The sequence below is a fragment of the Falco peregrinus genome, chromosome 12 (assembly GCF_023634155.1).
Source record: "Falco peregrinus isolate bFalPer1 chromosome 12, bFalPer1.pri, whole genome shotgun sequence".
Classification (NCBI taxonomy): domain Eukaryota; kingdom Metazoa; phylum Chordata; class Aves; order Falconiformes; family Falconidae; genus Falco; species Falco peregrinus.
The window spans coordinates 9,585,645-9,608,035 of record NC_073732.1 but is presented as its reverse complement, the minus strand read 5'-3'; the positions used below and the strand labels follow the sequence as shown (position 1 = coordinate 9,608,035).

The window sequence follows — 22,391 nt, the reverse complement described above, 5'->3', positions numbered from 1 at the left end:
AAACAGAGGGTTTGCTCTGCTCCGTAACTTGGACAAACCATTTGTGCTGATATCCCATTCGGGGCAGAAAGCTCCTATTTATTCTTGAATTCACGTGTAAATGGCTTACAATAGCCATCTGCTGAAAACATACACCTTCATTTCTATGGAAGAGCAGCAGGGTTTTCTGATATTCAGGGAACAACCTGATGTCATGTTTGATACATGCTGGTAAGTCCCTCAACTTCTAATCAAAGACTTCTCAGGTTTATATTTTTCCTGTTGGTGAACTCATGCTGGGGCAATTTTGTCTGTTCAAGCTATGGTTCGGTACCCTGGGGGCAAGAACATCTGTGTCGAGTCTCTCACTAGTACTTCTGGTACAGATGAACGTAAAAGGACAACTCAAACCAGCACTGGCTTCGAGGCTCACACCCTAAGGATTTCTCCCCCTCCCGTCCCCCCAAGAGTAAGATAAAAATCAATACATCATCTAATAATCCCTTCTTAAAATTATTCCTTACACAAGGATAATTACAGATTGCAAAATACAGATTGCAAGAAAGACATCTTTCAGCATACAGTGGTTTTTTTCCATGAGATTCGGAATTACAGTTTGCTACTCAAAGATGAGAGTTTTATGCTCGGGGATTCCATAATTTCTTTTATGTTCTTCAAATAATTTTCTTAGTTTCTGTAGGTACAATGCATGCAGCTGTTCGATCTCTTCTGTGGTGGGGTTCAAGTTCCGTTTTACAGGGATGGGGCTTCCCACTGTAAATCAAACACAGCAGCAGCATTAGCTTCATTAACATCTCTTTTTAAGTAGAACTGCTCTCCCTCCTGTAACAGCTCCACCATGGCTCCCAGCGAGGTGGCAGAATCACAGGACCCTTCTCCTGCCCCAGGGCTTGATCCTGCCTTTCACAAACTTGAGCCCTGGGTCTGGTTCTCACTTGCTTCTGCTCAAATGTACATAAAATGAATTTTTAAAAAACATCATTTCAGTTTGGCAGCAAAAGAGCAAATGAGAAGGAGCAGTCTACACTTCAACATACAACCCCATGGGCTATGTGCTGTCTTGCTATCAGGGCAGGACTCCGCAAGGTGAAAATAGCATTTAAAAAATGCAGCTTCTCACCGGCTTCTGTTCTGATCTGAATACTAAAGGTATCCAGTGTGAGGGACATGCCTAAGACAGTGGTGCCCTCAAGCACACAGCCACATGAACAGGACTGAAGGAAACACGGGGATCTTCTGATTTATTCCAAATGGGTATTGCCACACCGGTGCCAGAAATGTTGTTGGCTACCTTATCCTGGGGGGTGGTAGCACGTAAAACCCCCACACCCTGAAAGGTGTCTCTGAACCATCTGTTGCCCACAAATATCATTCCAGCTGAAATGTTCTTCACGCCCCATGCAAAGCCTGCTACCCACCCTGTCAGAGCAAGAGGAAGCATGGGAGGCAATTCCACAGAAGTCCAGAGGGCAGCCCCCTCCTCCACAAAAAGCTACGGCGAAAAAAGCCTGCGATACGCTAGGAGAAGCTTCCCATGATCTCAGCCTTCCTCGTGCTGTTCAGTCACTACAGGTTTTGACAGCTGTTGTTGCACTGCAGGCACTGAGAGCTTAACAGACCCGACCAAGGTTACGAGGAAGTCTGTAGAAAAGCAGAGTTAAAAGCACCCCCCAGGAGCTTTTACAAAGGCACCTGAAAATCCCTTTCAACAGATGTTGCCACTTCAAATTGGATGGTGTTGACTAAGGGGAAGGGAAGCCTAACCAGAACCACAAAGGGGATGACTCTGCATTTTCCTGCCACAGCTTCAGCTGCCAACAGCTCTCAGGTGCTGACATTACACCGCGAGGGGTGGGAACCCAGCCCCGGATTGAGCAACACCTTAGAGGGCGTGAAATCAATATACATCCAATACGGGATTTCCAGAAGCATAACTGGAAACACCAAGCAACCCCCAAGCCCTTCTGCAGCAGTCTCTTCTCCTAAGAGTGGAGATTTCTTGTGGAACTGGAAAATACGCCCATCTCTCACCTTCCATGCAGCTTTAAGCGACCTGCTTGATTTTGTATTTTAGAGTCAATTCTATTTCTGAAAAGCAGTAATAATTTTCAGGAAAAACAAAAGTACTCCACTCATCAAGCCCAAAGACCCAGACTTCACCGACCTCGTGTTTGCTGAACTGCATCTCCTTGCTTTAGGAACCACGGCTTCTGAACCATGAGGAAACTCGCCAGTACCCGGCTGGCCACGCTGCGGACACGGCTAACTGGCTCGGTGGAGCTCAGCGTGGCTGCAGCTTTCAGGAACTGAGCTAACACTTTCAAAGTGGTGTCGAGCCATACCGAGCCCCCTCCCCAAGAATGCAGGGACATGGGGACAGTTTTCAAATGGGATGAAACAGAGGCACCAAAGTTAAGGGATTTCATGAGATCATACAACAAGCTCTGTTGCAAGATTCTGGTCTTGCCGATTTGTAGCACTCCCGTGCTCTAGCCATGGACCACCTCTGCCCTTGCAGTAAATATTACAATGATGAAAATTTACCTTAAAGTAGAGGATATTTTAAGCTTCAGAACAGTCTAGATGTCATCAATCCAAGGAAAAATTGCAGAAAATATGTCATTCTCATTCCAACGCTTTGAAAACTTTTTGGCTTTAATGTAAGTGACATTTTTAGCCTGCCTGTGCACACCGTGGGCTTTAAAAATTAAATCTTTCCTAAAACACTTAACTATACGAACTGATAAAACACAGATCTTCATGAAATTTAACATGAAAAGAGCTACATTTTTGTCTTAAACATTTTGATTTGCTCCATACTAACACCAAATCTCTCCATTTAAAGGGAGGGCCTTCTTAAATGTCCCTTGTGGAACATCTGAAAAGTTTGATTCACTTTTCTTTAGAAATAGGCTTCATTAGTTCACTCAGCTCAGAATCTGGCTAAAAAATATTTATCCAAAATATATAGACAGCCAGCTATTGCCTTTGCATGATGCCCAGCACCACTTTTTTTTTTACAGGTGTGGTTGCCAATAGCACTAGTTAAAGCCATTAAAAATCAAGACATTCAGCCCCACGCCCCAGTGAGATGACCAGGGATGAAATCTTTTGGAGAAAAATACTCTTCCAAACTGCCTGCCAACACGGCATGCACACTGTCAATTAAACACGCACGGATCTTTCCATGGGGAAAAAAACAAAAGGGAAAGAAACACCTGAGGGAGCTGCAATGCCTTCTAAGCAGCAGCCTGCCAAAGGGCTGTGGTGAAGCTGCCATGGGACACCCTCTCCCTTCCCTCCTCCATCTCTCCCTCTGTCCCGACGAGCACCAGACCAAGCGTGTACCAGCTCCTTCCAGTAGCCCTGCCCCAGAGCACTGCTGGGGTAGCCATGCAGCACCTGCAACGCCCGACTGCTGCTTCCCTGCAGGGCTAAGAAGTGAAGGTGCTGGGCATCTTACAAAATAATTGCAGCATCTAGAATCCGCAGCAACAGCTGCAGGGCTGCAGCAGCCCTCTGGTACAGACTGGACAACCCTTGGGTTTCTCTGAGGATTGCTGGGGATAGAAGCCTGTGAGTAACTGAATGAAGTATAAGGTATGGCCTGGGACAGAAAGGGGGAAGGGAGAAAAGAACCCCCCTTTTTAACAGGGGAAGGACAGGAATTTTTTTTAAAAAAACATTTACTTAAAATCTCACATACTGGTTTTAGATGCACGGTAACCAATTGCTTCTGTTAGAATAAAATTGTAAATTTACACAGATATTAGTAGCACACTTACGCTTTTCATAAGCATAAGAAAAGGCACAGGGGACTTACCAACAGTATGAATAGGCTGCCTGTAAGGTATTAAGCCGAAACTGTACTGAAACACTCCTCTAGCATGAAATAGAGGTAAAGCAAAGCCCATTATCTTTTGCAACTTCTCCTGTACATTTCTGAGCCATGAACCTTTGGGGTTTGCAACTTGCTTGAATAGTTCATTTTCACCAAATGAAAACACTGGGACCAGATGAGCCCTGTAAAATAATGAACACGCTGAGAATCCCACATCAGCCTGCATTCGCACTGCGGTTCACATCAGCAGCGTGGAAGTGGTTTCACAGTAAGTGACACAGAAAGCTTCAGCAGCTCTAGACTTCATCAACAACAGGCATTCAACTCTTCTGATACACAGCTGCTTTTTGGCTGCCTTGGGCTTAAAAAAAAAAATTAATTAAAATAAGGTGATTGGCATACAGCTAGCCTTTTGGTCAGTATTTACCTGTTTGGTAGCCATCACAACTTGTTTGATAGTTCATGATTATAAAAATGAATAATTGTATGTATCATAAGTATGATCTTATCCACCACTATTTCAGCGAGTCCACCCTTGTTCCACTGCATTTTCTCCCTTGGCAAGCAAGGAAGCCTTGCTGCTAACCTTACAATGCTCCCAGCTGGGTGGCGTCAAAACCAGATCTTGGCGTTCCTCTGCCTTTTGACCGGAGTAATGCATGCACTTGATTTGAGCACAAAAACAGTGATAAAAACCAGACATCCTTGCAGACACAAGTGCAATGCCAAATCGCTCTGCTGTCCAATTCCCAGTGAAATCCTGCTTCCTCCAGACTTCTTCGAAAACACTAGCCTCAATCCATTATTACCAGAGGTCAAATCCTACCCACGGAAATTATACTAACTCACTTTGGCTCCGGCACAGCCTAATGAATTCTCACTCAGTTCATGAATTGGCTTGGGAAGAAAGCCACTGACTAGCTCCTGGACAAACTGCTTAGGCAGATGGAATCGGCACACTTGTCTCCAACAGGCAAAACCACCATGTATTTGAAGCCTTGACTGTAGTATGCTTTTTGATTAATGCTTAGTTTCATTAAATAGCATGCTGCAGAGTTTAAAGAAAAAGAAGCAGGGCAATCCTAAGCAGTCCCTGAAGGATACAAAGGTCTTTTATTCACTTTACTTAAGTCCTAGCTTCTATCTCTTAGCTCCAGTTAGCCCACACTATCTTTGAGAAAAACCTTACTGCAGAAGACCAGCTTTGCTATAATATTGTCGGGGTGAATTACTGCAGAGCTCTGGACACCTACGGGGGATGCGCTGAGGACAGAGCTGGCTGGAAGCACTGTGGGCAACCAAAGCCCCCCCGTATGGAAAAAAACCACTGCTTCTACAGCTTCTCGAGCCTGAGGGCCCCTGAAGACTGCCATTCCCACTCACTATCCTGCCTCGTGTCTGCTCAAAGGTTCTTTCTCAAATAGAGCATATATCACCCGGCTACCTGTAAAGGAAGTATCAGAAAGCCTGGAACATACCGCAGCTGTGTAAATACTCCACTTTTTACTACAACACTAAGACAAACAGGAACATCTTGTGGTGCAATAGCACCCTGAGACTGTGGGATTTGTTTTAATCTGGTAAAGGCTTTTGCAAGATGCTATGTAGGAGGCTAAGACAGAGAAATAAGTAACTTATGATTGTGAAACTAAAGATAAGTTAGCTGATTCATCATCTGTTCCATGTCTTTAGGATTTCTTCACCTTATATCAGGTTCTGTACTACCTTGTACCAAAATGTATTTTCCAAAAGTGCAGGGGACTTTTGCTAACATATTCAGAGCGCATGTGACAAGTTCCTCACTGAGGAACCACAGCATCTCTGTGCTGGCAGTACAGGAGCCAGGGCCAGAAAGCACAGGCCTCTGCACCCTCATGGTCTCTGCATTGCCCCTTCCTCTCTTGGTATTTGATGCTGCAGGTCAGAAGCATCAGAAATACAGGCAAGCACTGACAGCAGGTGGTTCTTCTCACCTGTGTCCCATAAGCCTCCCTTACCTTTTCATTTCCATGTGAGTTGGAAGCTTTTTTCACATTTTCTTAATTGTTAGGAACAAAATGTTAGAACCAGAAGCAATTATTGGATGCAGAGTCTTTGGGCAGTAGCTCAGGACTGCCAACAATGCTGCAAAAGCTCTATTGGGGTCAGACTGTCCCACAGCTCTACTGTATAGAAATTAAGTCAGAATTCCTGGGCTTCACATAGAAGCAGTTTTTCCTGCCGGTGCTCAGACCCAGAATGACTTGTAGCCTGGCGGTTAAGGTGACCATGTACGAGATGTAGCTGTTCAAGTCACCCGGGCAGAGACAGGTGTCACCGCCCACGCAGGGCTCTAGGCAACTCAGCCTCTAAGATACACGATGAACCATCGTTTGAAAAAAGGACTTCATAAGGAAAGAAGTGGCCATTCCTGTGTTTTGTAAGTGTCCTGATTTTATTGTTGCATGTTGGGGATGCTTTTGAAATCAAGGCCATGAGAGGCACAGGTGTATCTAGTTTCTCAATCCAAATCAGTTTGGATGAGAGATAAACACCAACTTTTGTGATCTCACAGATCAGATGTTTATGGACATGCTCAAAAAAACCCCAAAACAAACCACCTAAATATTCTTCTAAACTTTATGTTTAAAAAAAGAAAAGGTACTGATAGTGTTCAGGATCCCACTGGATTAATTAGCAGCTGAGCAGAAATTGAGTAAAGACTCATTTATGCACTAAAGTCCTAATACACAAGTGTTGTTTCTGGGTACACATTAGAGTAAAATGTACTCTTCTACTGGAGAACAGGTCCTTTGTGAGACTCCTAGTGATATGCACAAGAAACCCCCTTGGAATTTTGACACAGAATTGTTTCTAGAAAAAAATGGACCTTAACATCGTGTGTGAAAACAGAGAGCTCTTCTTCTCAGAGACCACCCTTTTTCCAGTTAATAGCTTAAAAAACTGTTATAGATTTCTCAAGGTAGTATTTTTTTCTCATTGCTTCACACATTAATATGTAATCCTGGTTGCCGCTCAGAAAGTGTAGCAGGAACAAGTCATTGGTTCCAATATTTCTAGTACACAAGACATCTAGCCCAGTCCAGAACAAACACAATAGCTTATACTGTGTAAATCACTCAAAAGATATTTATACCCTCTCTCTTTAGTTACACATTGCCGGCTGTTCAATAGTACAAAGTAAGTTAGTTTTTCTTGAGATTGCCACCAAAACTTCCCAGAAACTTACTTTTGCAAACAACAATCTTCAAAAGAAATTCTTCAGAATAAAGGTGAAAACAAATCTTCCTAGCGCACAATTTTCAATGACGTAATAAAACAGGGCGGGCCTAGCTTCCTAATTTTTTTTGTTTGCTTAAAATGATAAGAAAATTCTATCTTAATGTTAATTCCATTTAGAGAACAGAAAACAGAATGTCTGCTCCACTTAGCAATAACAGCCAAGGTTTACTAATATAGTTTCATAATTCTTACTCTTTGCTAGTGCAAAAACCAAGTGAAATAAAACAGCAAGATATGCTAATAACGCCTACTGCTTACAAATTATGAAAGTCAAAGGGAGTTTTCAACACTCCCAGATTGGATCTAGGTGGACAGACTGGCTCCTGTGCCAGACTTCTGCACGTTCTTAGACAAGTAACTCTTTCAACTTCCAGTTATACGGGTTTACTAAATATAACATTAACTACCTTTAAGAATCAATCTGTATTCAAAACTTACTTACTACAAGCAGCCCAGAAAGGAAACCTACCCATGTTTCAAGGCCATTTTAATAAAGCCCTTCCTCTTGAGGATGTTCAAAGTTAAACTTCCAGGATGCGCATTCAGAGATTCCTCTGCTCCTCCGATCACAATGATGGACGCGTGGCCGCCTCCTTCCTTGTTCAGCACGTATGAGACACTCTCCTTGGATGCAGAAACCATTCCTTCAGGAGCAAACATTTTAAGAGTGACCACTGGATCTTCTTGTACAAGTACAGTGGAATGTAAGAAACATTTAAAAATATCTTTAAATATGTAAGTATGTTTTACGATGATTACAGCACAGGACAGGGTTCAAAGATTTGTGTTCAACCCCCTCGCTCTGCAACAGATTGGCTCTTAGGTAAGTCCTTTGATTTCACACTGATGAGCTAAATGCTGTTTGCCTGTCACAGGAGTTTTGAGATCTTCAGGGAAGAGTGTGCTCTTCTGCCGACTTAACTCCCCCTCGGAGAGATTCTGTGCCCGAGAACAGAAGAAACGGCAGCAGATACTGCTGAGAGGCAGCAGCTAAAGCTGTACAGCAGGTGCAGGTAAACACAGGTGGTGAGGGTTTACAGAATGGCTAGAGGACTCGTTAACTCGCACACCGATCTACAGTGCCAAGCTCACCCCCTTCATCCTTTTCAAAACTATAAAGCAGCAGCTCCATCTCAGGCAACGGCATGAGAGCGTCAGAAGCAGCAGAAAAGGCTCACTTGTACCATTCCAAGTGACTGCATCAGCTCATTCTCCAGTAACCAGGACCTGGCGCTCATCAATCTATTTAGCCTAAAATAGCATAAGATGTGAAGCTTTCCTGGTACTCTTGCTGATCCAGATACTTCCCATCGGAGGCACACCGCTGTACCAGCCTTTAACATCGACTTAGACCTTACTCTGAATTTGGTGCTTTGAAAAAACCCCTTTCTACCAGATAAGCGTCTAACCCCTCCAGAGTTCCTTTGTACCGTAACTTTTACCTCAAAGGCTCATAGTGGTACCATTTACCCAGAAGCCACATTTAATTACATCGTGTTGAATTAACATAGTCTAAATGACAATGCAGAGATCAAGTCTAGTTTGCGTTGGTTTTTGACACAGCTAGTATCAGAGCGTGCTCTTTTGGATGCTAAGCAAAGGCTCCGTCTCCTGTCACCCCACTTGCTTTTTTCTCCTGTTAGAGACATTACAACATGGATTATGAACATGTCACAACAAAGGGAAGATGATTGTGGTCTAGTTTTGAGAGCTGGCCACCAAGGGGAATAGCTTGCTACTGGAGCAAGCTCAGTAAAAAACTACTCCCCTTTGCCATACACGTCTTCACAGTCACTGTTACTCTGAAAAATGCAACTGAGCTGAGACACAAATAATTTGAGCGGTGCTCATTCATCCATCAGCACGCGTTTTCTCTGGAAGAGAAAGCAAGAGCCACTGCCTTTCCCCAGGACAAGTTTATCTCCCTGCTGAAGCCGTGCTGCCAGCCCGGGTGCAGGGCACTGTTCCCGGCTCACTGACACAGCAGCTCCGTGATGCTGCAGCTCTCTTCCCAATGGTGACAACGGCAGCCTGGCAGGCTTCGGAGACAGAGCTAAAGGCTGGGAGATGAAACAAGGTGCTGGGAGCATGGCATTTAGCACACAGAAGATTTTGCAAGTGTTTTATGATTTGACTGATAACCTGTATTATACTGAAGGTCCCCTCTGGTTTACCAGCTACGTACCTGTGAAAAACGAGCTACAAGGCTGACTGTTCTTCAGCGTGCTTTTTTACTCGTGTTATTTCTCATCTAGCAGGTTAATATTTGTTCCTATGGGTCAAGATGCCAAAAACAAGACTTCCAGGCTAGGCAATGTTTAAAACAGTCATTTTCCACCACTGCCAATCCTTTAGCTTTGCAATCCTGAAAGAATCTCCTCAGAAATAACATTCGCATGGAAGGGCATTCTCTGGTATGTCGAGGTACACATGGATAGGCAGTTCTGATATTAAACTGAACATCCTAGACACGCTTCTATGAATAGAGCAATGGAACAGCTTATCTGAGACCACAGCATCTGTGCTGCAGTCAGGAGTAAGAGCTAGAACCATGTCTCTCAAACCTAGTCTTATGCATTAGACTGTCCTTATGCAAATGCTCTGGTTTATTGAATTTAAGTAAAATAACTCCTGTATTAAACCACTGTGGGCAAACACTAGGCCTGATTTCATTATACACGCTTATGTTCCCCAAACTTATTGCTTGTCATTTTTTTCTTTTATTACTGCGGTACCAATCATGAATATCACCCCTTTACGACAAGTGCTACTTGGAACAGAGAAAAAAAGGTTCTTTAGAGATTACATTGCCATTAAAATTACAGAAAGTTGCAATATGAGACCTCAATCAGAAGTAGGTAATTAAATTCTGACTAGAAAGATATTTGTAATGAGTAGGACTTTGAGCCCTTCAGGTAAGAGATTATCCTCAATTTGTTTTACAAATGTCTGTGCAATGACTAAATAATGTTATAAATCAATATGCCCTTCTCTTCTTGTAAATAACTGGTACATGATACAGTTTAACAAAACTATTAATAAAACCTTTCAAATTGTTTTGCAACAACAGTTCATCATAAAACAGAGGTTTAATTTAGCACCAATGCTGACCCTTCTGAATTGGCATTACTTACCATTTATAGATACAGAAATAAACCCTACATTTGAAGCAGAAGTTATAATATGGAGCAAAAGCTGAGACATTCTGCTTTTACCTACCAGCACTCATTATGTATTCTCTGAAGAAGGGACAGCCAAACCAGATGGGCATGATATGAAGATATGGAGTAAGCCCAGGAAATAAATTTTGGAAACTTGGACCAGTGCAAAAGTTTCCAAAGGCTCCAGCTACCAGGACCCCATGAGGGTGAAAGCCAAGTAAGTAGTTGTGATTTGGATTCAGATCTGAAGTTTTTATAAGCTGAAAAATACAGACAGTGGAGAACATTATAATACTTGCCTCAGAAGGATCGACAAAAACAGTAAGTATGGAGATTGCACATTGACAACACACAGAACCGATGACAATTAGTTTACTTCTCAGCACTTAACTGTCCCATTTTACAGCCGAACAAAGTTTAAACAGATGTGTCTCAAGATACCATGTCTAGCATTTACTGTGCTGAGGCACTGTCTTATGACCAACAGTCCAAGTAGAAAGTCAGCCTCTGCCCTTTTTTCTCACTAAATCTCAGAATTCCCATGCTTTAAAAAGAAATTCACCCTGGAGTAAGTATTAGAATTTTACCAAAGATGAGTCTTAGACGTTTGTCCATGCTCATGGTTATTCAAGCTGTTTCTGTTCCAGTGTTTACAGTCCTGTGAGAAACCTTTTACTCACATGAATGGGAAAGTATTCCCTAAAGTACTTCCAAACAGTCCAGCTTCTGACCCACTGGGAGCGTCTGCCCCCCGTGCATGGTGTTTCCCAGTCAAGGTAGAGCCACAGCAGGTACAGAACAGCAAGGAACCAGAAGTTGCCCAGAATCAGGATCACGAAGAATCCACAGCAAAACTCTGCTACAAAAGACAAAAAAGGAAACCACAGCAAGCATTAAAGACACCTGTCTCCTCTTAAGACCCTGAATTTCCAGCCCTGATACTTACATTATAAATGCTCTCAAAATGCACACAAATACAAGTTAGCTTGTTCCACATTGTGTGAATGTTGTTACACCCTTGTAGGTGTTTCACCCTTAGTGTATCACCTCAGTCTGTATTGCTTATTCTACTGCACAGCTGGATGAATAAGCCTAAGATGATGCTGATTTACTTTAATAAACCAAAGGCATGAGCTGAAGACCAGGCCAGCACAGTTGCCTTCTCCCTGTGGTGAGAGTGAACACTAATGTTTGGTAGAGAGCATCTGGTTTACCTAAGGCAGAATAAAAGGAGAAAGCCAGAACTAGCAAAGAGGTGATGCTCAAGTGAGCAAAAAAAAGGGAGGAGAGGTGGGGAAGTAAAGCAGGGAAAGAGGGACACAGCAAGACATGATTTTCTATTTCTAGATTTTCTAATGAGAGTGGTGTTGGGCCATCATTTTCCCTTTCTATTTCTTACCTTCTCTACCTATAAAATAGAGATGGCAGTTCTACTCCCCATGAAAAGTGCTCTGTCACTGGCCAAGGAGATGCACTAGACAAGACTAAAACATTACCCTGCTTCCGTGAGACCCCCTGCAGTGCTGCGTTCAGCTCTGGGACCCCCAGCATAAGAAGGACATGGGCCTGTTGGAGCAAGTCCAGAGGAGGCCACGAAGATGGTCAGAGGCTGGAGCACCTCTCCTAGGAAGACAGGCTGAGAGAGTCGGGGCTGTTCAGCCTGGAGAAGAGAAGGCTCCGGGGAGACCTTATGGCAGCCTCCCAGTGCCTAAAGGGGCCTGCAGGAAAGCTGGGGAGGGACTTCTGACAAGGGCATGGAGTGACGGGACAGGGGGAATGGCTGGAGGCTGGAAGAGGGCAGATTTAGATCAGATATTAGGGAGAAATTCTTTCCTGTGAGGGTGGTGAGACACTGGCCCAGGCTGCCCAGAGCAGCTGTGGGTGCCCCATCCCTGGCAGTGCCCAAGGCCAGGCTGGACGGGGCTGGGAGCAACCTGGTCTGGTGGGAGGTGTCCCTGCCCATGGCAGGGGGGCTGGGAATGGATGATCTTGAAGGTCCCTTCCAACCCAAACCATTCTATGATGATTCTATGATTAAGAGATTCCACTTCAGCCTCTAAACATGTCACTGTAAGTGGAAGCTCACCATTACTGTGGGAAGACAAAAGCAGTTTTAAGTCCTGATACTTTCAGACCCAGGTTAGTAAGAATCGTAACATCCTGCTACAGTAACAATACATCGGAATTGTATTTTACACAACTCAAAAGAGCCAGAAAAAGTTGTTCGATTAAACATAACATGTCACTTTGGGGCTCAATCCTGAAATTATTCAGGGAAACCCCCTACGGAAACCTTGTCTTTGTAGGACTTGTAGAATTTTGCGCTCATGCAGCAGCTCAAGCAGCTCTGGATGGAGTGGGCTGAAGCACAGCACAGTGGTACCGGCTGCTCTCCACCCTGTAGTATGCCCTGCACCAGCCCTCTCACCCTGGCATCTCACGAACAGAACACATCAGGCTCACGCATCAGAGTAATTCAGCAGATGCTGAATTCCAGGTTTGCAAAGGAGTCAGAACTTTAGCATCACGTATTCATACAATGGCAAACAAAACAGGACCCAGTCCTCACTGGAAGTCTCAACAGGCAAGAGCTGTATGAAACAGGCACTCCTGTGTGATATTTTACAAAGCAGAAATAGTAGTCTGTATGTCCCACAGCTAGCTGGCTTTCATGAGGGCAATACCCTGTTTACGTCTTAAAAGGAGTTACACCAGTGAAACATATGGGGCTAAATACGTAAGTAAATAGAGGTGAGTAATAAAGTAACAGAAGTACTTCAGGCAGTAATTTGGCTAACACAAGCTAAGTATTAGCAGAACTGAAAACTTAGAAATAAGCAGATGGACCGACAGTAAAACCAACTCATCCTAGTTAAGATCAGTTTCACTCAAGAGAGTGAATACTTGGGCATTGAAAACTCACAGCACATTCCCTATACCAAGCAAGTTTCGAGCTGCTGAAATTCAGAGCTTAACTTGGCCCACAGGCACTCGTGTTTCCTCCAACCCAAATACTTATTTTTTCTGAACTTCACCCAACTTGTCCTTGTGCCTAGTTTGACTGTGCCTTCAGAGTAGGAATGGATATATTGTCACAGGGTGACTGAGAATGACCACAGAATCCAGCAGCAGACAGAGCTGCTGGTTAGGCTGGGTAGAAAAGAAAAGGATGGACATTCCCATCCCTGGCAGTGAATGAGCAGAAAAATAAGGAATTGCATTTGCCCCGAGCAAGGGAGAAGGGAGCAACCATAAAGAAAACCAGAAGCAGAATCAAATCTATTGCTTTGAAGGAGATGCCATTCTTCAGTACCACCAGTACAGAAGCCCATTGCTTCCCCATTCCACAGGAAACCAGCCCTGGTCCTGCGCAGAGAAGCAGCTCAGTAAGACCTCTAGAAAGATACCACAGCTCACCGAGGCCCACAGACCTCCAGAGTCAATGTGGAAAACTCCCAAAAGCTGCAACAATGAGTTCTAGGGAACATCATTAATACAGGACGAATAACACACATGAAACATGACACAATTCCACTGCTCTGGAGGGAGAACTCACTGGGAACCCCACACCAGCAACACTTCAAAATAGGGCACAGAAATATTCTGAGGAAAAGTCATTACCTGTTCTTTGAAGAAGAGATCCTGAAACTATAGACATTTCTAGGAATGTTAATCTGGACAGGATGCCAAGGCTCACGGTCTCAGTTTGAATAAGTATGAGAAGTTTGTTTAATTGCCATAAATCAATTAATTTCAAGTTGTTATGCAAAAACTGGCAAGTATTTATATTTACTACCCTTCAAAAGGACTTTTGGCTCAGTGCGGAATCACATGCCTTTTTACTATCAGTATCCTAGCCAAACAGCTGAGAGGTGCTTTGGATCAGAGCATCCTTGCTGCAAGAGCTAATTAAATCAGCGGTGATAAGTGCCAGATAGCAGTATTTAATACTATGCAGACAAACATACACAAGATCAACAAGCTCATTGCTTTGCTTTAGCTAGGACACGTTCCTGCGTGCATGTAAGGTATGGGGAGATAAGTATGCTGTCAGCACTTCCTAAGGGAAGCTCAGCATCATGTAGGACAAAGCTCATTTATTATTGCATTCGCAATGAGACATGTGAAGCAAATTCCTTTTACCATACCTTATTATTTCAATGCATTAACAGCCTGCAAGATGAGTTAAACACTGATGACTCAAAACCAATAAGCCTATAAACACAAACCCAGTGTTTTCTCCTTCAGAGAAGACAGTGAGCAGATAAATGGCAACCACTTTACCTCAATTCATAAACAAATTCCAGGCAAAAGGTGAATAACTTGGAATATGTCACTTTACTATATCACTGCCTCCTTGGATGTAGTTCCAGTGTACACTGCAACCATAATTTTTTGCTTGAACTTGAATTTGACAATAATCTCTGTAGTATATTGGAACAGGGGGGGAGAAAGGAAATATGGATTAAAAGACAAATCACTGCCATGAGACTGAATATCTGGTTTGCCAGCCAACACGGGCAAATCCTTTTCCTCCACCTCCCCATTTTCAACCTGCAGATAGTCATCTGTTGCAAGAAATGGATGAAAAATATTATATATAGTGTCAGCTAGCAGCACTAGCAGCTGTCCTGCCCAATGATGTTTGAACACCTGATGCGTCACTCATTAAATAAGCTCTGAGTTTGCAGCTGTGGGCACCAAATTAATGAAATAGTTAAATACCACAGGGATGGGAAGTAGGAAACCAGCACACCAGGTAAGGAAATACAGGTGATCCCAGCAAGTGGAAGCTCCAAATGCATTTGCAGTTACTCAGGAGTCAAAAAACGTTTGAGTAATATCTATTGTGAGGGCCACCTAATCATAGATTGTCCACTAGAAGAAAAGCCTCCCATGACGCTCGGAGCAGTCACAAACCCTGTCTGGGCAGTGCAGGTGTATCCTAGGTGGGGCCAGGGTGCTGATCTCAATCTAACCAGCACTACAGGCTCCCCATCGCACCCCTAAAGCCACTCAAAGCAGCTCGCACTGAGACCTCTGGACTGCTCGACAACTCAGGTCTGGACTACAAGCCAGTTCCTGCTGCTTCCCACGTGCCCTTAGCAAAGCTTTCTCTAAAGACACTGTGCTGCTGTGTTTTAAATGAGCTGGAGGCTTTCAGAGTTCAGTGACTTGAACCTCATCCCACAAAGGACACGGTAAACAGGACATCTTTATCTCACTGGCATTCTAGTGAATAGACAGGTAGAGATGCAATTTTTTATATTGTGCTTCTCTGGGCTTTATGATTACATGTGCATACCAATACACACAAAGCAAGGTGAAAAGCTAATTTCTTTCATCTACAGCCACAGGGGCGAAAAAAAAAAAAAAAGAAAAAAGAAAGACGGCATATTCTTCAAAAGCTACACTGATGTTCCTACAGCAGAACAGTCCTTCCCTCACCCTTACTCTTCAGAGCAGCAATGCCTCCAAGCTGGGTGCCTGAGGAACAGAGCGCTGGAGGGGACTACTAGGAGAATTGCACAGTGATGTTTCCATCCCTAATAAACATTTGCTCCTCTCCATTGTCCTCAAGGTACTGCTGACAAGTTGATTTTGGCATTAAAAAATGTTTTCCCCTGCTCAGTGGATTCTTTCATTAGGGGAAAAAAAGAAAAAAAAATTAACCTTAATTTCTGGCAATACTTTCTAAATTATTTATAGGTTGTAAAGAAAGGGATAGAAATTTAAATGAAATAACACATACAGCAAATAGACCAACAGTCCCACCAAAGGAAGACCTGGGACAACAGGTGACACCTGAGGAGGCAACCTGCCAAGGCAAACAGTAAGCAAGCTGATGTCTCTGCAGACTGCTGCTCTGCAGCTCCCACATAGAAAAAAACCCCACTTTTTTAAAAAAAACTGAGTCTAATGTTGGCACTATCCTGCTGCTTAGAGCCTGCTAGTCTGTGCAATTCTGTCAATACACAGATTTCCACCAGGAGCACAGCAACTTGCTGTCACTTTCTACCCATGGCAGATACAGACTCGCCAGCAAAGAACTAGCTGGGAATTTATTTAAACTAACTGCACTGGAAAATTGGTCAAGTCCACAGGAATCTGGTAGCCATCTCCAGGACTGAGGTGGTAAGGAGGTCGCCGTTTGTTGAAGACATACCAGTCTCCTGGAGTGGAAGTTTTTCGTCAGTTCACTGGTCACAGCTGGGAGACCCGGTCACAAGGATGTTTGAGCATTCCTACCAAGGGAGCTGTATTTCAACATTACTATGATAAAAAATACAAACCCTCTGATGCCACGGTTTGGAAGCTTGTTTACTCTGGAATTTGGTTCCAGTTCTAAGCAAGCAGACCTTCCATTGGCAAATACTGATAAACTAGTGATACAGAGCATGAGGTACTATTGACTTGTAGATAGTGTGGTCTGGATACGGCAAATCCCTGAGTTACTAATTACCAAATCCTGAGACAGCATGCCAATTTTAGCCTACATATTTCCTGTTTCTTTATTTCTCCTCAGACATCCACTATCAGTTCTGGTCACACACAGGTTGCCAAGCCAGGACCTCTGGCCTGACAGAGCACTGCCATTTTTCTCTTCTTATTCCCAAGATATACAAACTAATATACACAGAGATGTGGTTAAATTCCCTCCCTGAGATGTAGGTAACAGCAGCAGCATTCCTAGAAATACTAGTCAGTCAGGCATCACTAAGCACCCTGTTTGTTATTCTCTGTGATCACACATCAGTCCCTACCCATGGGCCAGCAATAAGCTTCACAGACAGGTGAATACAGACTGACGAGAACAAGCAGCAACACCAGCCAGCTTACTAGGAAAGGCTCGCAGAGCTTAGCCAATTTTCCTTAGGTATCAAAGGAGAGTTTTTTAAAAAAGGCTTTGAGGAAGAACACCACCATTTTAGTTAGCCAGCTACAGCTGAATCAAATCAGCACCAGATAACAAAACATGACATGTGTGGGGAAAGGGTTGTTTTTTCCTTTAGCACATTACACCGACACCTGCTTTCTCAATACATAAGTCACTTATTCCAGCAGCAATATCTCACCCTGTTGCAAATGTTTCATCATTTCTATTCTTTTGGGGAAGCCAGATCCACAACTCAAAACTGTCTCCAGCCAAGTTCAATTAACAGAGTACTTCATCCTACATGCACAGAAGTTTAATCACTAGAAAACAGGATGTACTTTAATATACACCAATGTCTTTAGCATATTATTTTGTGGCTTCATGCATATTAAAGTATACCTTTTATTTGTACTAATTTTGTATTATTAAGTATTTTGCAAATAAATACTGAGCTGCAGGCACAACAGTCACTTCCTAGGTTCCCATATTTTGCAAATAAATACTGAGCTGCAGGCACAACAGTCACTTCCTAGGTTCCCAGTAAGAAGACCTGCGTGCTATTGCCAGACCCATACAGTGAAGGTGCACCGCTCTCCCCAACCACCACCTCATCTCAAAACAAAATCCTGGTATCCTTATCATAGGGTTAAACTCTCTCTCATCTCCATCTCTCATAGTCTGGACCAAGTCACCACCACTCCACCCAAGCTACCTAGTTCTGCATTGGATTTTGTACATGCTCAAATTCTACTGTCCCTTTTCACATCACACGCACAGAAGCTGGCAGGGGAAAAGCTCACCAGTTCACCTTCTTGCTTTTTCTTCAAAATGCTGTCCTTTGATTTATGTACATTAGAGAGGAAGAAAAACAAAAGGCTAAAGCAGCTGTAAAGCAGCACTTAAATGAAACCTCATTGATTTTTCCTTGTTTGAATTGTTTTGCCTTTAAATGAACCCTTTGATCTACCCCCTGCCTAGGTAGGGATCACCTCCTGACACAACCTGAACCTGGCTCACAGCCCTGCAGCACTGAGGCATGCAGCTCACCCCGCCACACGCTTACAGACCTGCGGAACAGAAAACCTACGCTGGCTCCTAACCGGAGGATATCAGACGTACCATTAACTGCAGCCAAATATTCAGTCAGAAGCTCTTAAGAAAAATATTTCCAAGCTTAAAAACAAAGATTTGATGCTAAACACCAAGGACACCCAGCGCATTCATCAATGGTGACAATTTCTTTTGTGTGTATGTACCGTGAAACCTACAGTATAAAAAATGGGACTGATGTCACCTCTCTGCTTTCACCCCCCGTCAGACCAGCAGCACTGAACAGGCTTGGAGATTTCATTTCTCCAGGTGACCTTCTCCCTGGACCGCGGCACAGAGATCAGAAGCAGGTGTCGGCACACAGCTTCACCAGTGGCCATCAGATGGGTGCTGCACATGCTGGGAAGAGGGCCAGACCTACCCTGGGACTGTCAGCCCCTGGCCAAGGCGATGAACCCCAAATAACAGCAATTACAGGCATAAAACGACGTCTACCAAAATTGTCTGTTTCAGCTTTTTTTTCCTGAAATAGGTACTCTGAAAACGCAAAACTTCATATATTTGCTGCTGTGGCAGTGAAACACTAATGACCTGAAATCATGCTTCAGCCTGAAGCCCTTTTGGATTTCTGCTTAACACAGCAAGAAACAGCATCATTTTCGCATTTCCTGTTTTTCAGTTTTCATAGTTTTAGTTTTCTAGACTCCAGGCTCATAGCACTCTTCTTTTAAATGAAAGAAGCTTATTTAAAACACTTTTTCATGGAACTTCACCTGAACTATTTTAGCCTGCTGCACTTAGAGCACGTAAGATAGGAAACCACGTGGCACTTTTCGCTGGCACATGGTGGGAAACTGTTAGATGGGCATTTCTCTCGTTTCATCCAGAAGCTCTTGGATACAGATCACAGTATTTCAGAACTTATTTTTGCTTCTGGTGTCATGCCCCTGGATAAGTAACAGAAGAACCACTGCTACAATGAAAACTCGTCTTTTCTGCTTGAGGGTGAACTTTGGCAGCTCGCAGTACAGAGCAGGGAAGCACAGGAACTTACACCCAGAATTTTAAAGAGGTTCTTTTTGTATGTAATGAAATTCTGTACAGCTTTTTTTGAGGCAGAGGCATGTTTATTCTGCCTACGCTGTACAGCAGAAGCAATGTTCTGTAGTGCAGACCCAGCCCAAGCCAGCACACTGTACAAAGAAGCAGAACTTTTCTTGTTTGTTCCTTGCTACTGCAGCTACTTGTTCAGCATTCCTTGACCGATTCGCTCTTTCTCCAAGTGGTGATGAGATTCTTCAACAACCATTGCCTATACTTATTTCAGGCCGACATGTGCGTAGCCTTTAGTCACAGAAGCAAAAGGGCATTTTCAATCGTCAATTCCATGGTCTCAGAAAACCATGCACCATTACAACACAGCAAACCTGGAAAGCAAGGGGCAAAGACCACAATGTGCTTTTTACATTAAATACAGCTACTCTTAAGGGTCTCAGCCAGGAAGACAAAACCAAAGCTTGATTTTGAGTCTCCTATCCAAGTCACATAATGGATTCTAAGCTGTAACAGACTCACATTCTGCTTACAGCTTACCCTGTGTGCCAAATCATGCTTTCACATGTCACTTCCCAGATTTCAAGGATATCATTATCCAATTCAGCTTTTGTCTTTCAGGGCACTGATTTTAAAAGTTATCTTACTTTATTAGTCCATTTTATTAAGCTATGGCACCTCACCACATACCTAGATGGACAACTTTGAGAACTAAGCCAGTACCTTATTTATTTACTGCTCTCAACAGAATCCCTGTATCTATAAAATGAATCATTAGTTATCACATGGTGCTATCTGTTCATGTTTTCACATGCAGATATTTTTACATAAGAAAGGCTGAATCTACAAAAGATGTTGCTTGATATAACCTAGTTCCAGCCACATACCAACCCACAAACAACACCTACCCCTCCAACCTATCCTGTGAATTCACACAGTATTTCACTTGTACTGGGGCAATCCCCTGCACAATTTCAAAGTGTCACTTTTGAATTCAAGAGCAATGTTTCCATATTTTGTCTGCTCAGCAGACAAAAAAAAACCAAAACAAAAGGCTGAAAAAATCAGGCATAAAGGTAATCCAGGACATCAGAAACCAATTCGTTTTTCCTTTAAGTCATTTAGGATTCAGCCATGTGAATTTTCCTGGAGCCAAGTGAAACTTTCTGGCCAGATCACTCCGACTGCCCTGTGACTGAAAGAGTACACTACAAATAACAAGGTCACCTTGGATAGCTCTAAAGGTAAATATCCCCATGAAAGTACAAGCAGATGATTATTATTAATTTGTCCACCAAAATTCAAGCACTCCTGCAAACAGATTTTTTTCATGATCACGTGCACTCACTATATATTTAACATAACCAGCCATAACACCACTTCCTTGTTGATTTTTGACGTTTATCCTCAGACAGTGCCAGCTGCAGAAGACAGCTGCCTACTTCTCCCACTGAACTGCAGCGAATGTGGATTTTCTGCAGCCCAACCACTTCCAGCAAGCACAGAAGGACATTATTTTCTGCAGCAGTGTTGTTACCAACCAGGCTCGGATAAAAAATTGTTTCCTTCCATTACCACTGAACTTCCACCGCATTATCATCAGACTGGAATAATGGCATATGCAAAGGTCTAATTCAATAACAGAAAATTAAAAGTACAGGCTATTTACAATGCAGCCACAAACATGAACTCTTTATAGTCCAACCACATATAATTTAGAGGTAACAAAACACCCGAGCGCTAAAGATACATCTATCAAGGTGCTTCATACCCTCCATGTTTCCCCCACAGACCTAAACCTGTGTGGGCTAACAACCAAAAAAAGAAAAAGACATCATCTGAAAGACATCAGACTACCATGTAAACGATACTATATTTGCAAGATATACAAGAAATATATGCACACATTCCTTTTCTCCTTGTAATTCCTAAAGCACAGATAATCATAAATCGTCCCGACACTTCCAGTAACACACAGGTAGTCAGCTGCTCTATACCTCAGGACAGTTTTGTTCCACACAGGCTATTCAATAACCACTTGCCAATTTACACAATCCATGGATCTGGTCCCAGAGAATTAAGGCTTAGCTTACCTTATCAAGTGACTCATTTTATCAAGTTCAAGATAATTACCCATGAGAGTAAGATCTTGCTATTAACAGGTGTTTAGTGATAGGAGCCTGTTAAGATATTAGGAAAATTCCCTACAGAGGAATAAGGAGTGGAAAAAAGTTTACCAAGTAAAATTCTTACAAACACTTTCTTAAAGCAAGAGGGGACATTTTCCATTAATTTACAGAGGCAGCTGCATTGAAGCCAGTTCACTTGTTGATCCTTATTAATTCTCGTCACCTAGTTAAATGAGAATTTTATTGAACTACAGCATATAGTTATTTTACAAAATCAGTAATGAAAACAGCATTAGTCACATATCAGCCTTTACGCTCATGTTCAATAAAAAGCTGGCAGTTGTCAGAAACCTAGTGGGCATCTCAGTGAGAAGACTGCTCGCTAGTTTTTATGGCAGAGAACCCGCAGATAGAAAGACACCCCCTCCAAAAAAAAAAAAGAGGGAAAAGCCATCCAGTGCTTCCAGGGAAGAGAAGGGCCGAGCCCGAAGCGCGATGCTCCCGCCCGGCCGCCTCTCCTCCCACGTGGAGCCACGGGTGACACCGGGCGATGCCAGCCGGTGCCGCTGGCGAAGGGAAAAGCCGATTCTGCCCCTTTTCTCTGCGGGGCAAGGGCGGGAGGGAGGATGGCTGTTACCCAGCAGGAGGAAGGAGAAGATCCACTGCAGCACGGCGACAGTCTGGATCCTCCTCTTCAGGGGGATGTTGATGGGAGCGAACTCGACCTTCATGCTGACGGCGGGAGAGCAGCGCGGCCAGGCACGGACCCGCCGGCTCCGGCTGCGGCTCCAGCCCCGGCCCCGGCCCGCCGCACATGCCCGCCGCCGCGCCGCGCCGCGCCGCTCCGCCGGCAGCCGCGCCCCCTCCCGCCGCTGGCGCTGCCCACGGCCGCGGGCCCGGGCCCGGCCCCAGCGGGCGGGGACGGGGAGGCGGCCGCCCCGGGCACCGTCCTCCCCCGCGCCCCGCCCCAGCCCCGGGAAACCCGATGCGAACCGGCG

At 43.8% G+C, this 22,391-nt stretch overlaps 1 protein-coding gene across 1 annotated transcript; it reads right to left on the bottom strand.

Moving 5' to 3' along the window:
* Positions 1-468: 468 nt before the first annotated feature.
* Positions 469-22,246, bottom strand: MOGAT1 (monoacylglycerol O-acyltransferase 1). Its single transcript, XM_005232238.4, has 6 exons — positions 22,031-22,246; positions 10,965-11,143; positions 10,343-10,544; positions 7,593-7,767; positions 3,824-4,023; positions 469-753 (listed from the first exon to the last, which is right to left on the bottom strand). The coding sequence occupies exons 1-6, from the start codon at positions 22,122-22,124 to the stop codon at positions 599-601; spliced, it is 1,005 nt and encodes a 334-aa protein (XP_005232295.1). The 5' UTR covers positions 22,125-22,246; the 3' UTR covers positions 469-598.
* Positions 22,247-22,391: the final 145 nt, after the last annotated feature.

Bases quoted from the DNA above. Each gene is read 5' to 3' on its own strand.
- MOGAT1 (XM_005232238.4), bottom strand. From the start codon at position 22,124: ATGAAGGTCGAGTTCGCTCCCATCAACATCCCCCTGAAGAGGAGGATC. The intron at 11,144-22,030 runs GTAACAGCCATC...TGTCTTTTGTAG, and splicing joins CTTCTCCTTCCTCCTGCTGG to CAGAGTTTTGCTGTGGATTC. The intron at 10,545-10,964 runs GTGAGTAAAAGG...TGTATTTTTCAG, and splicing joins GGGAATACTTTCCCATTCAT to CTTATAAAAACTTCAGATCT.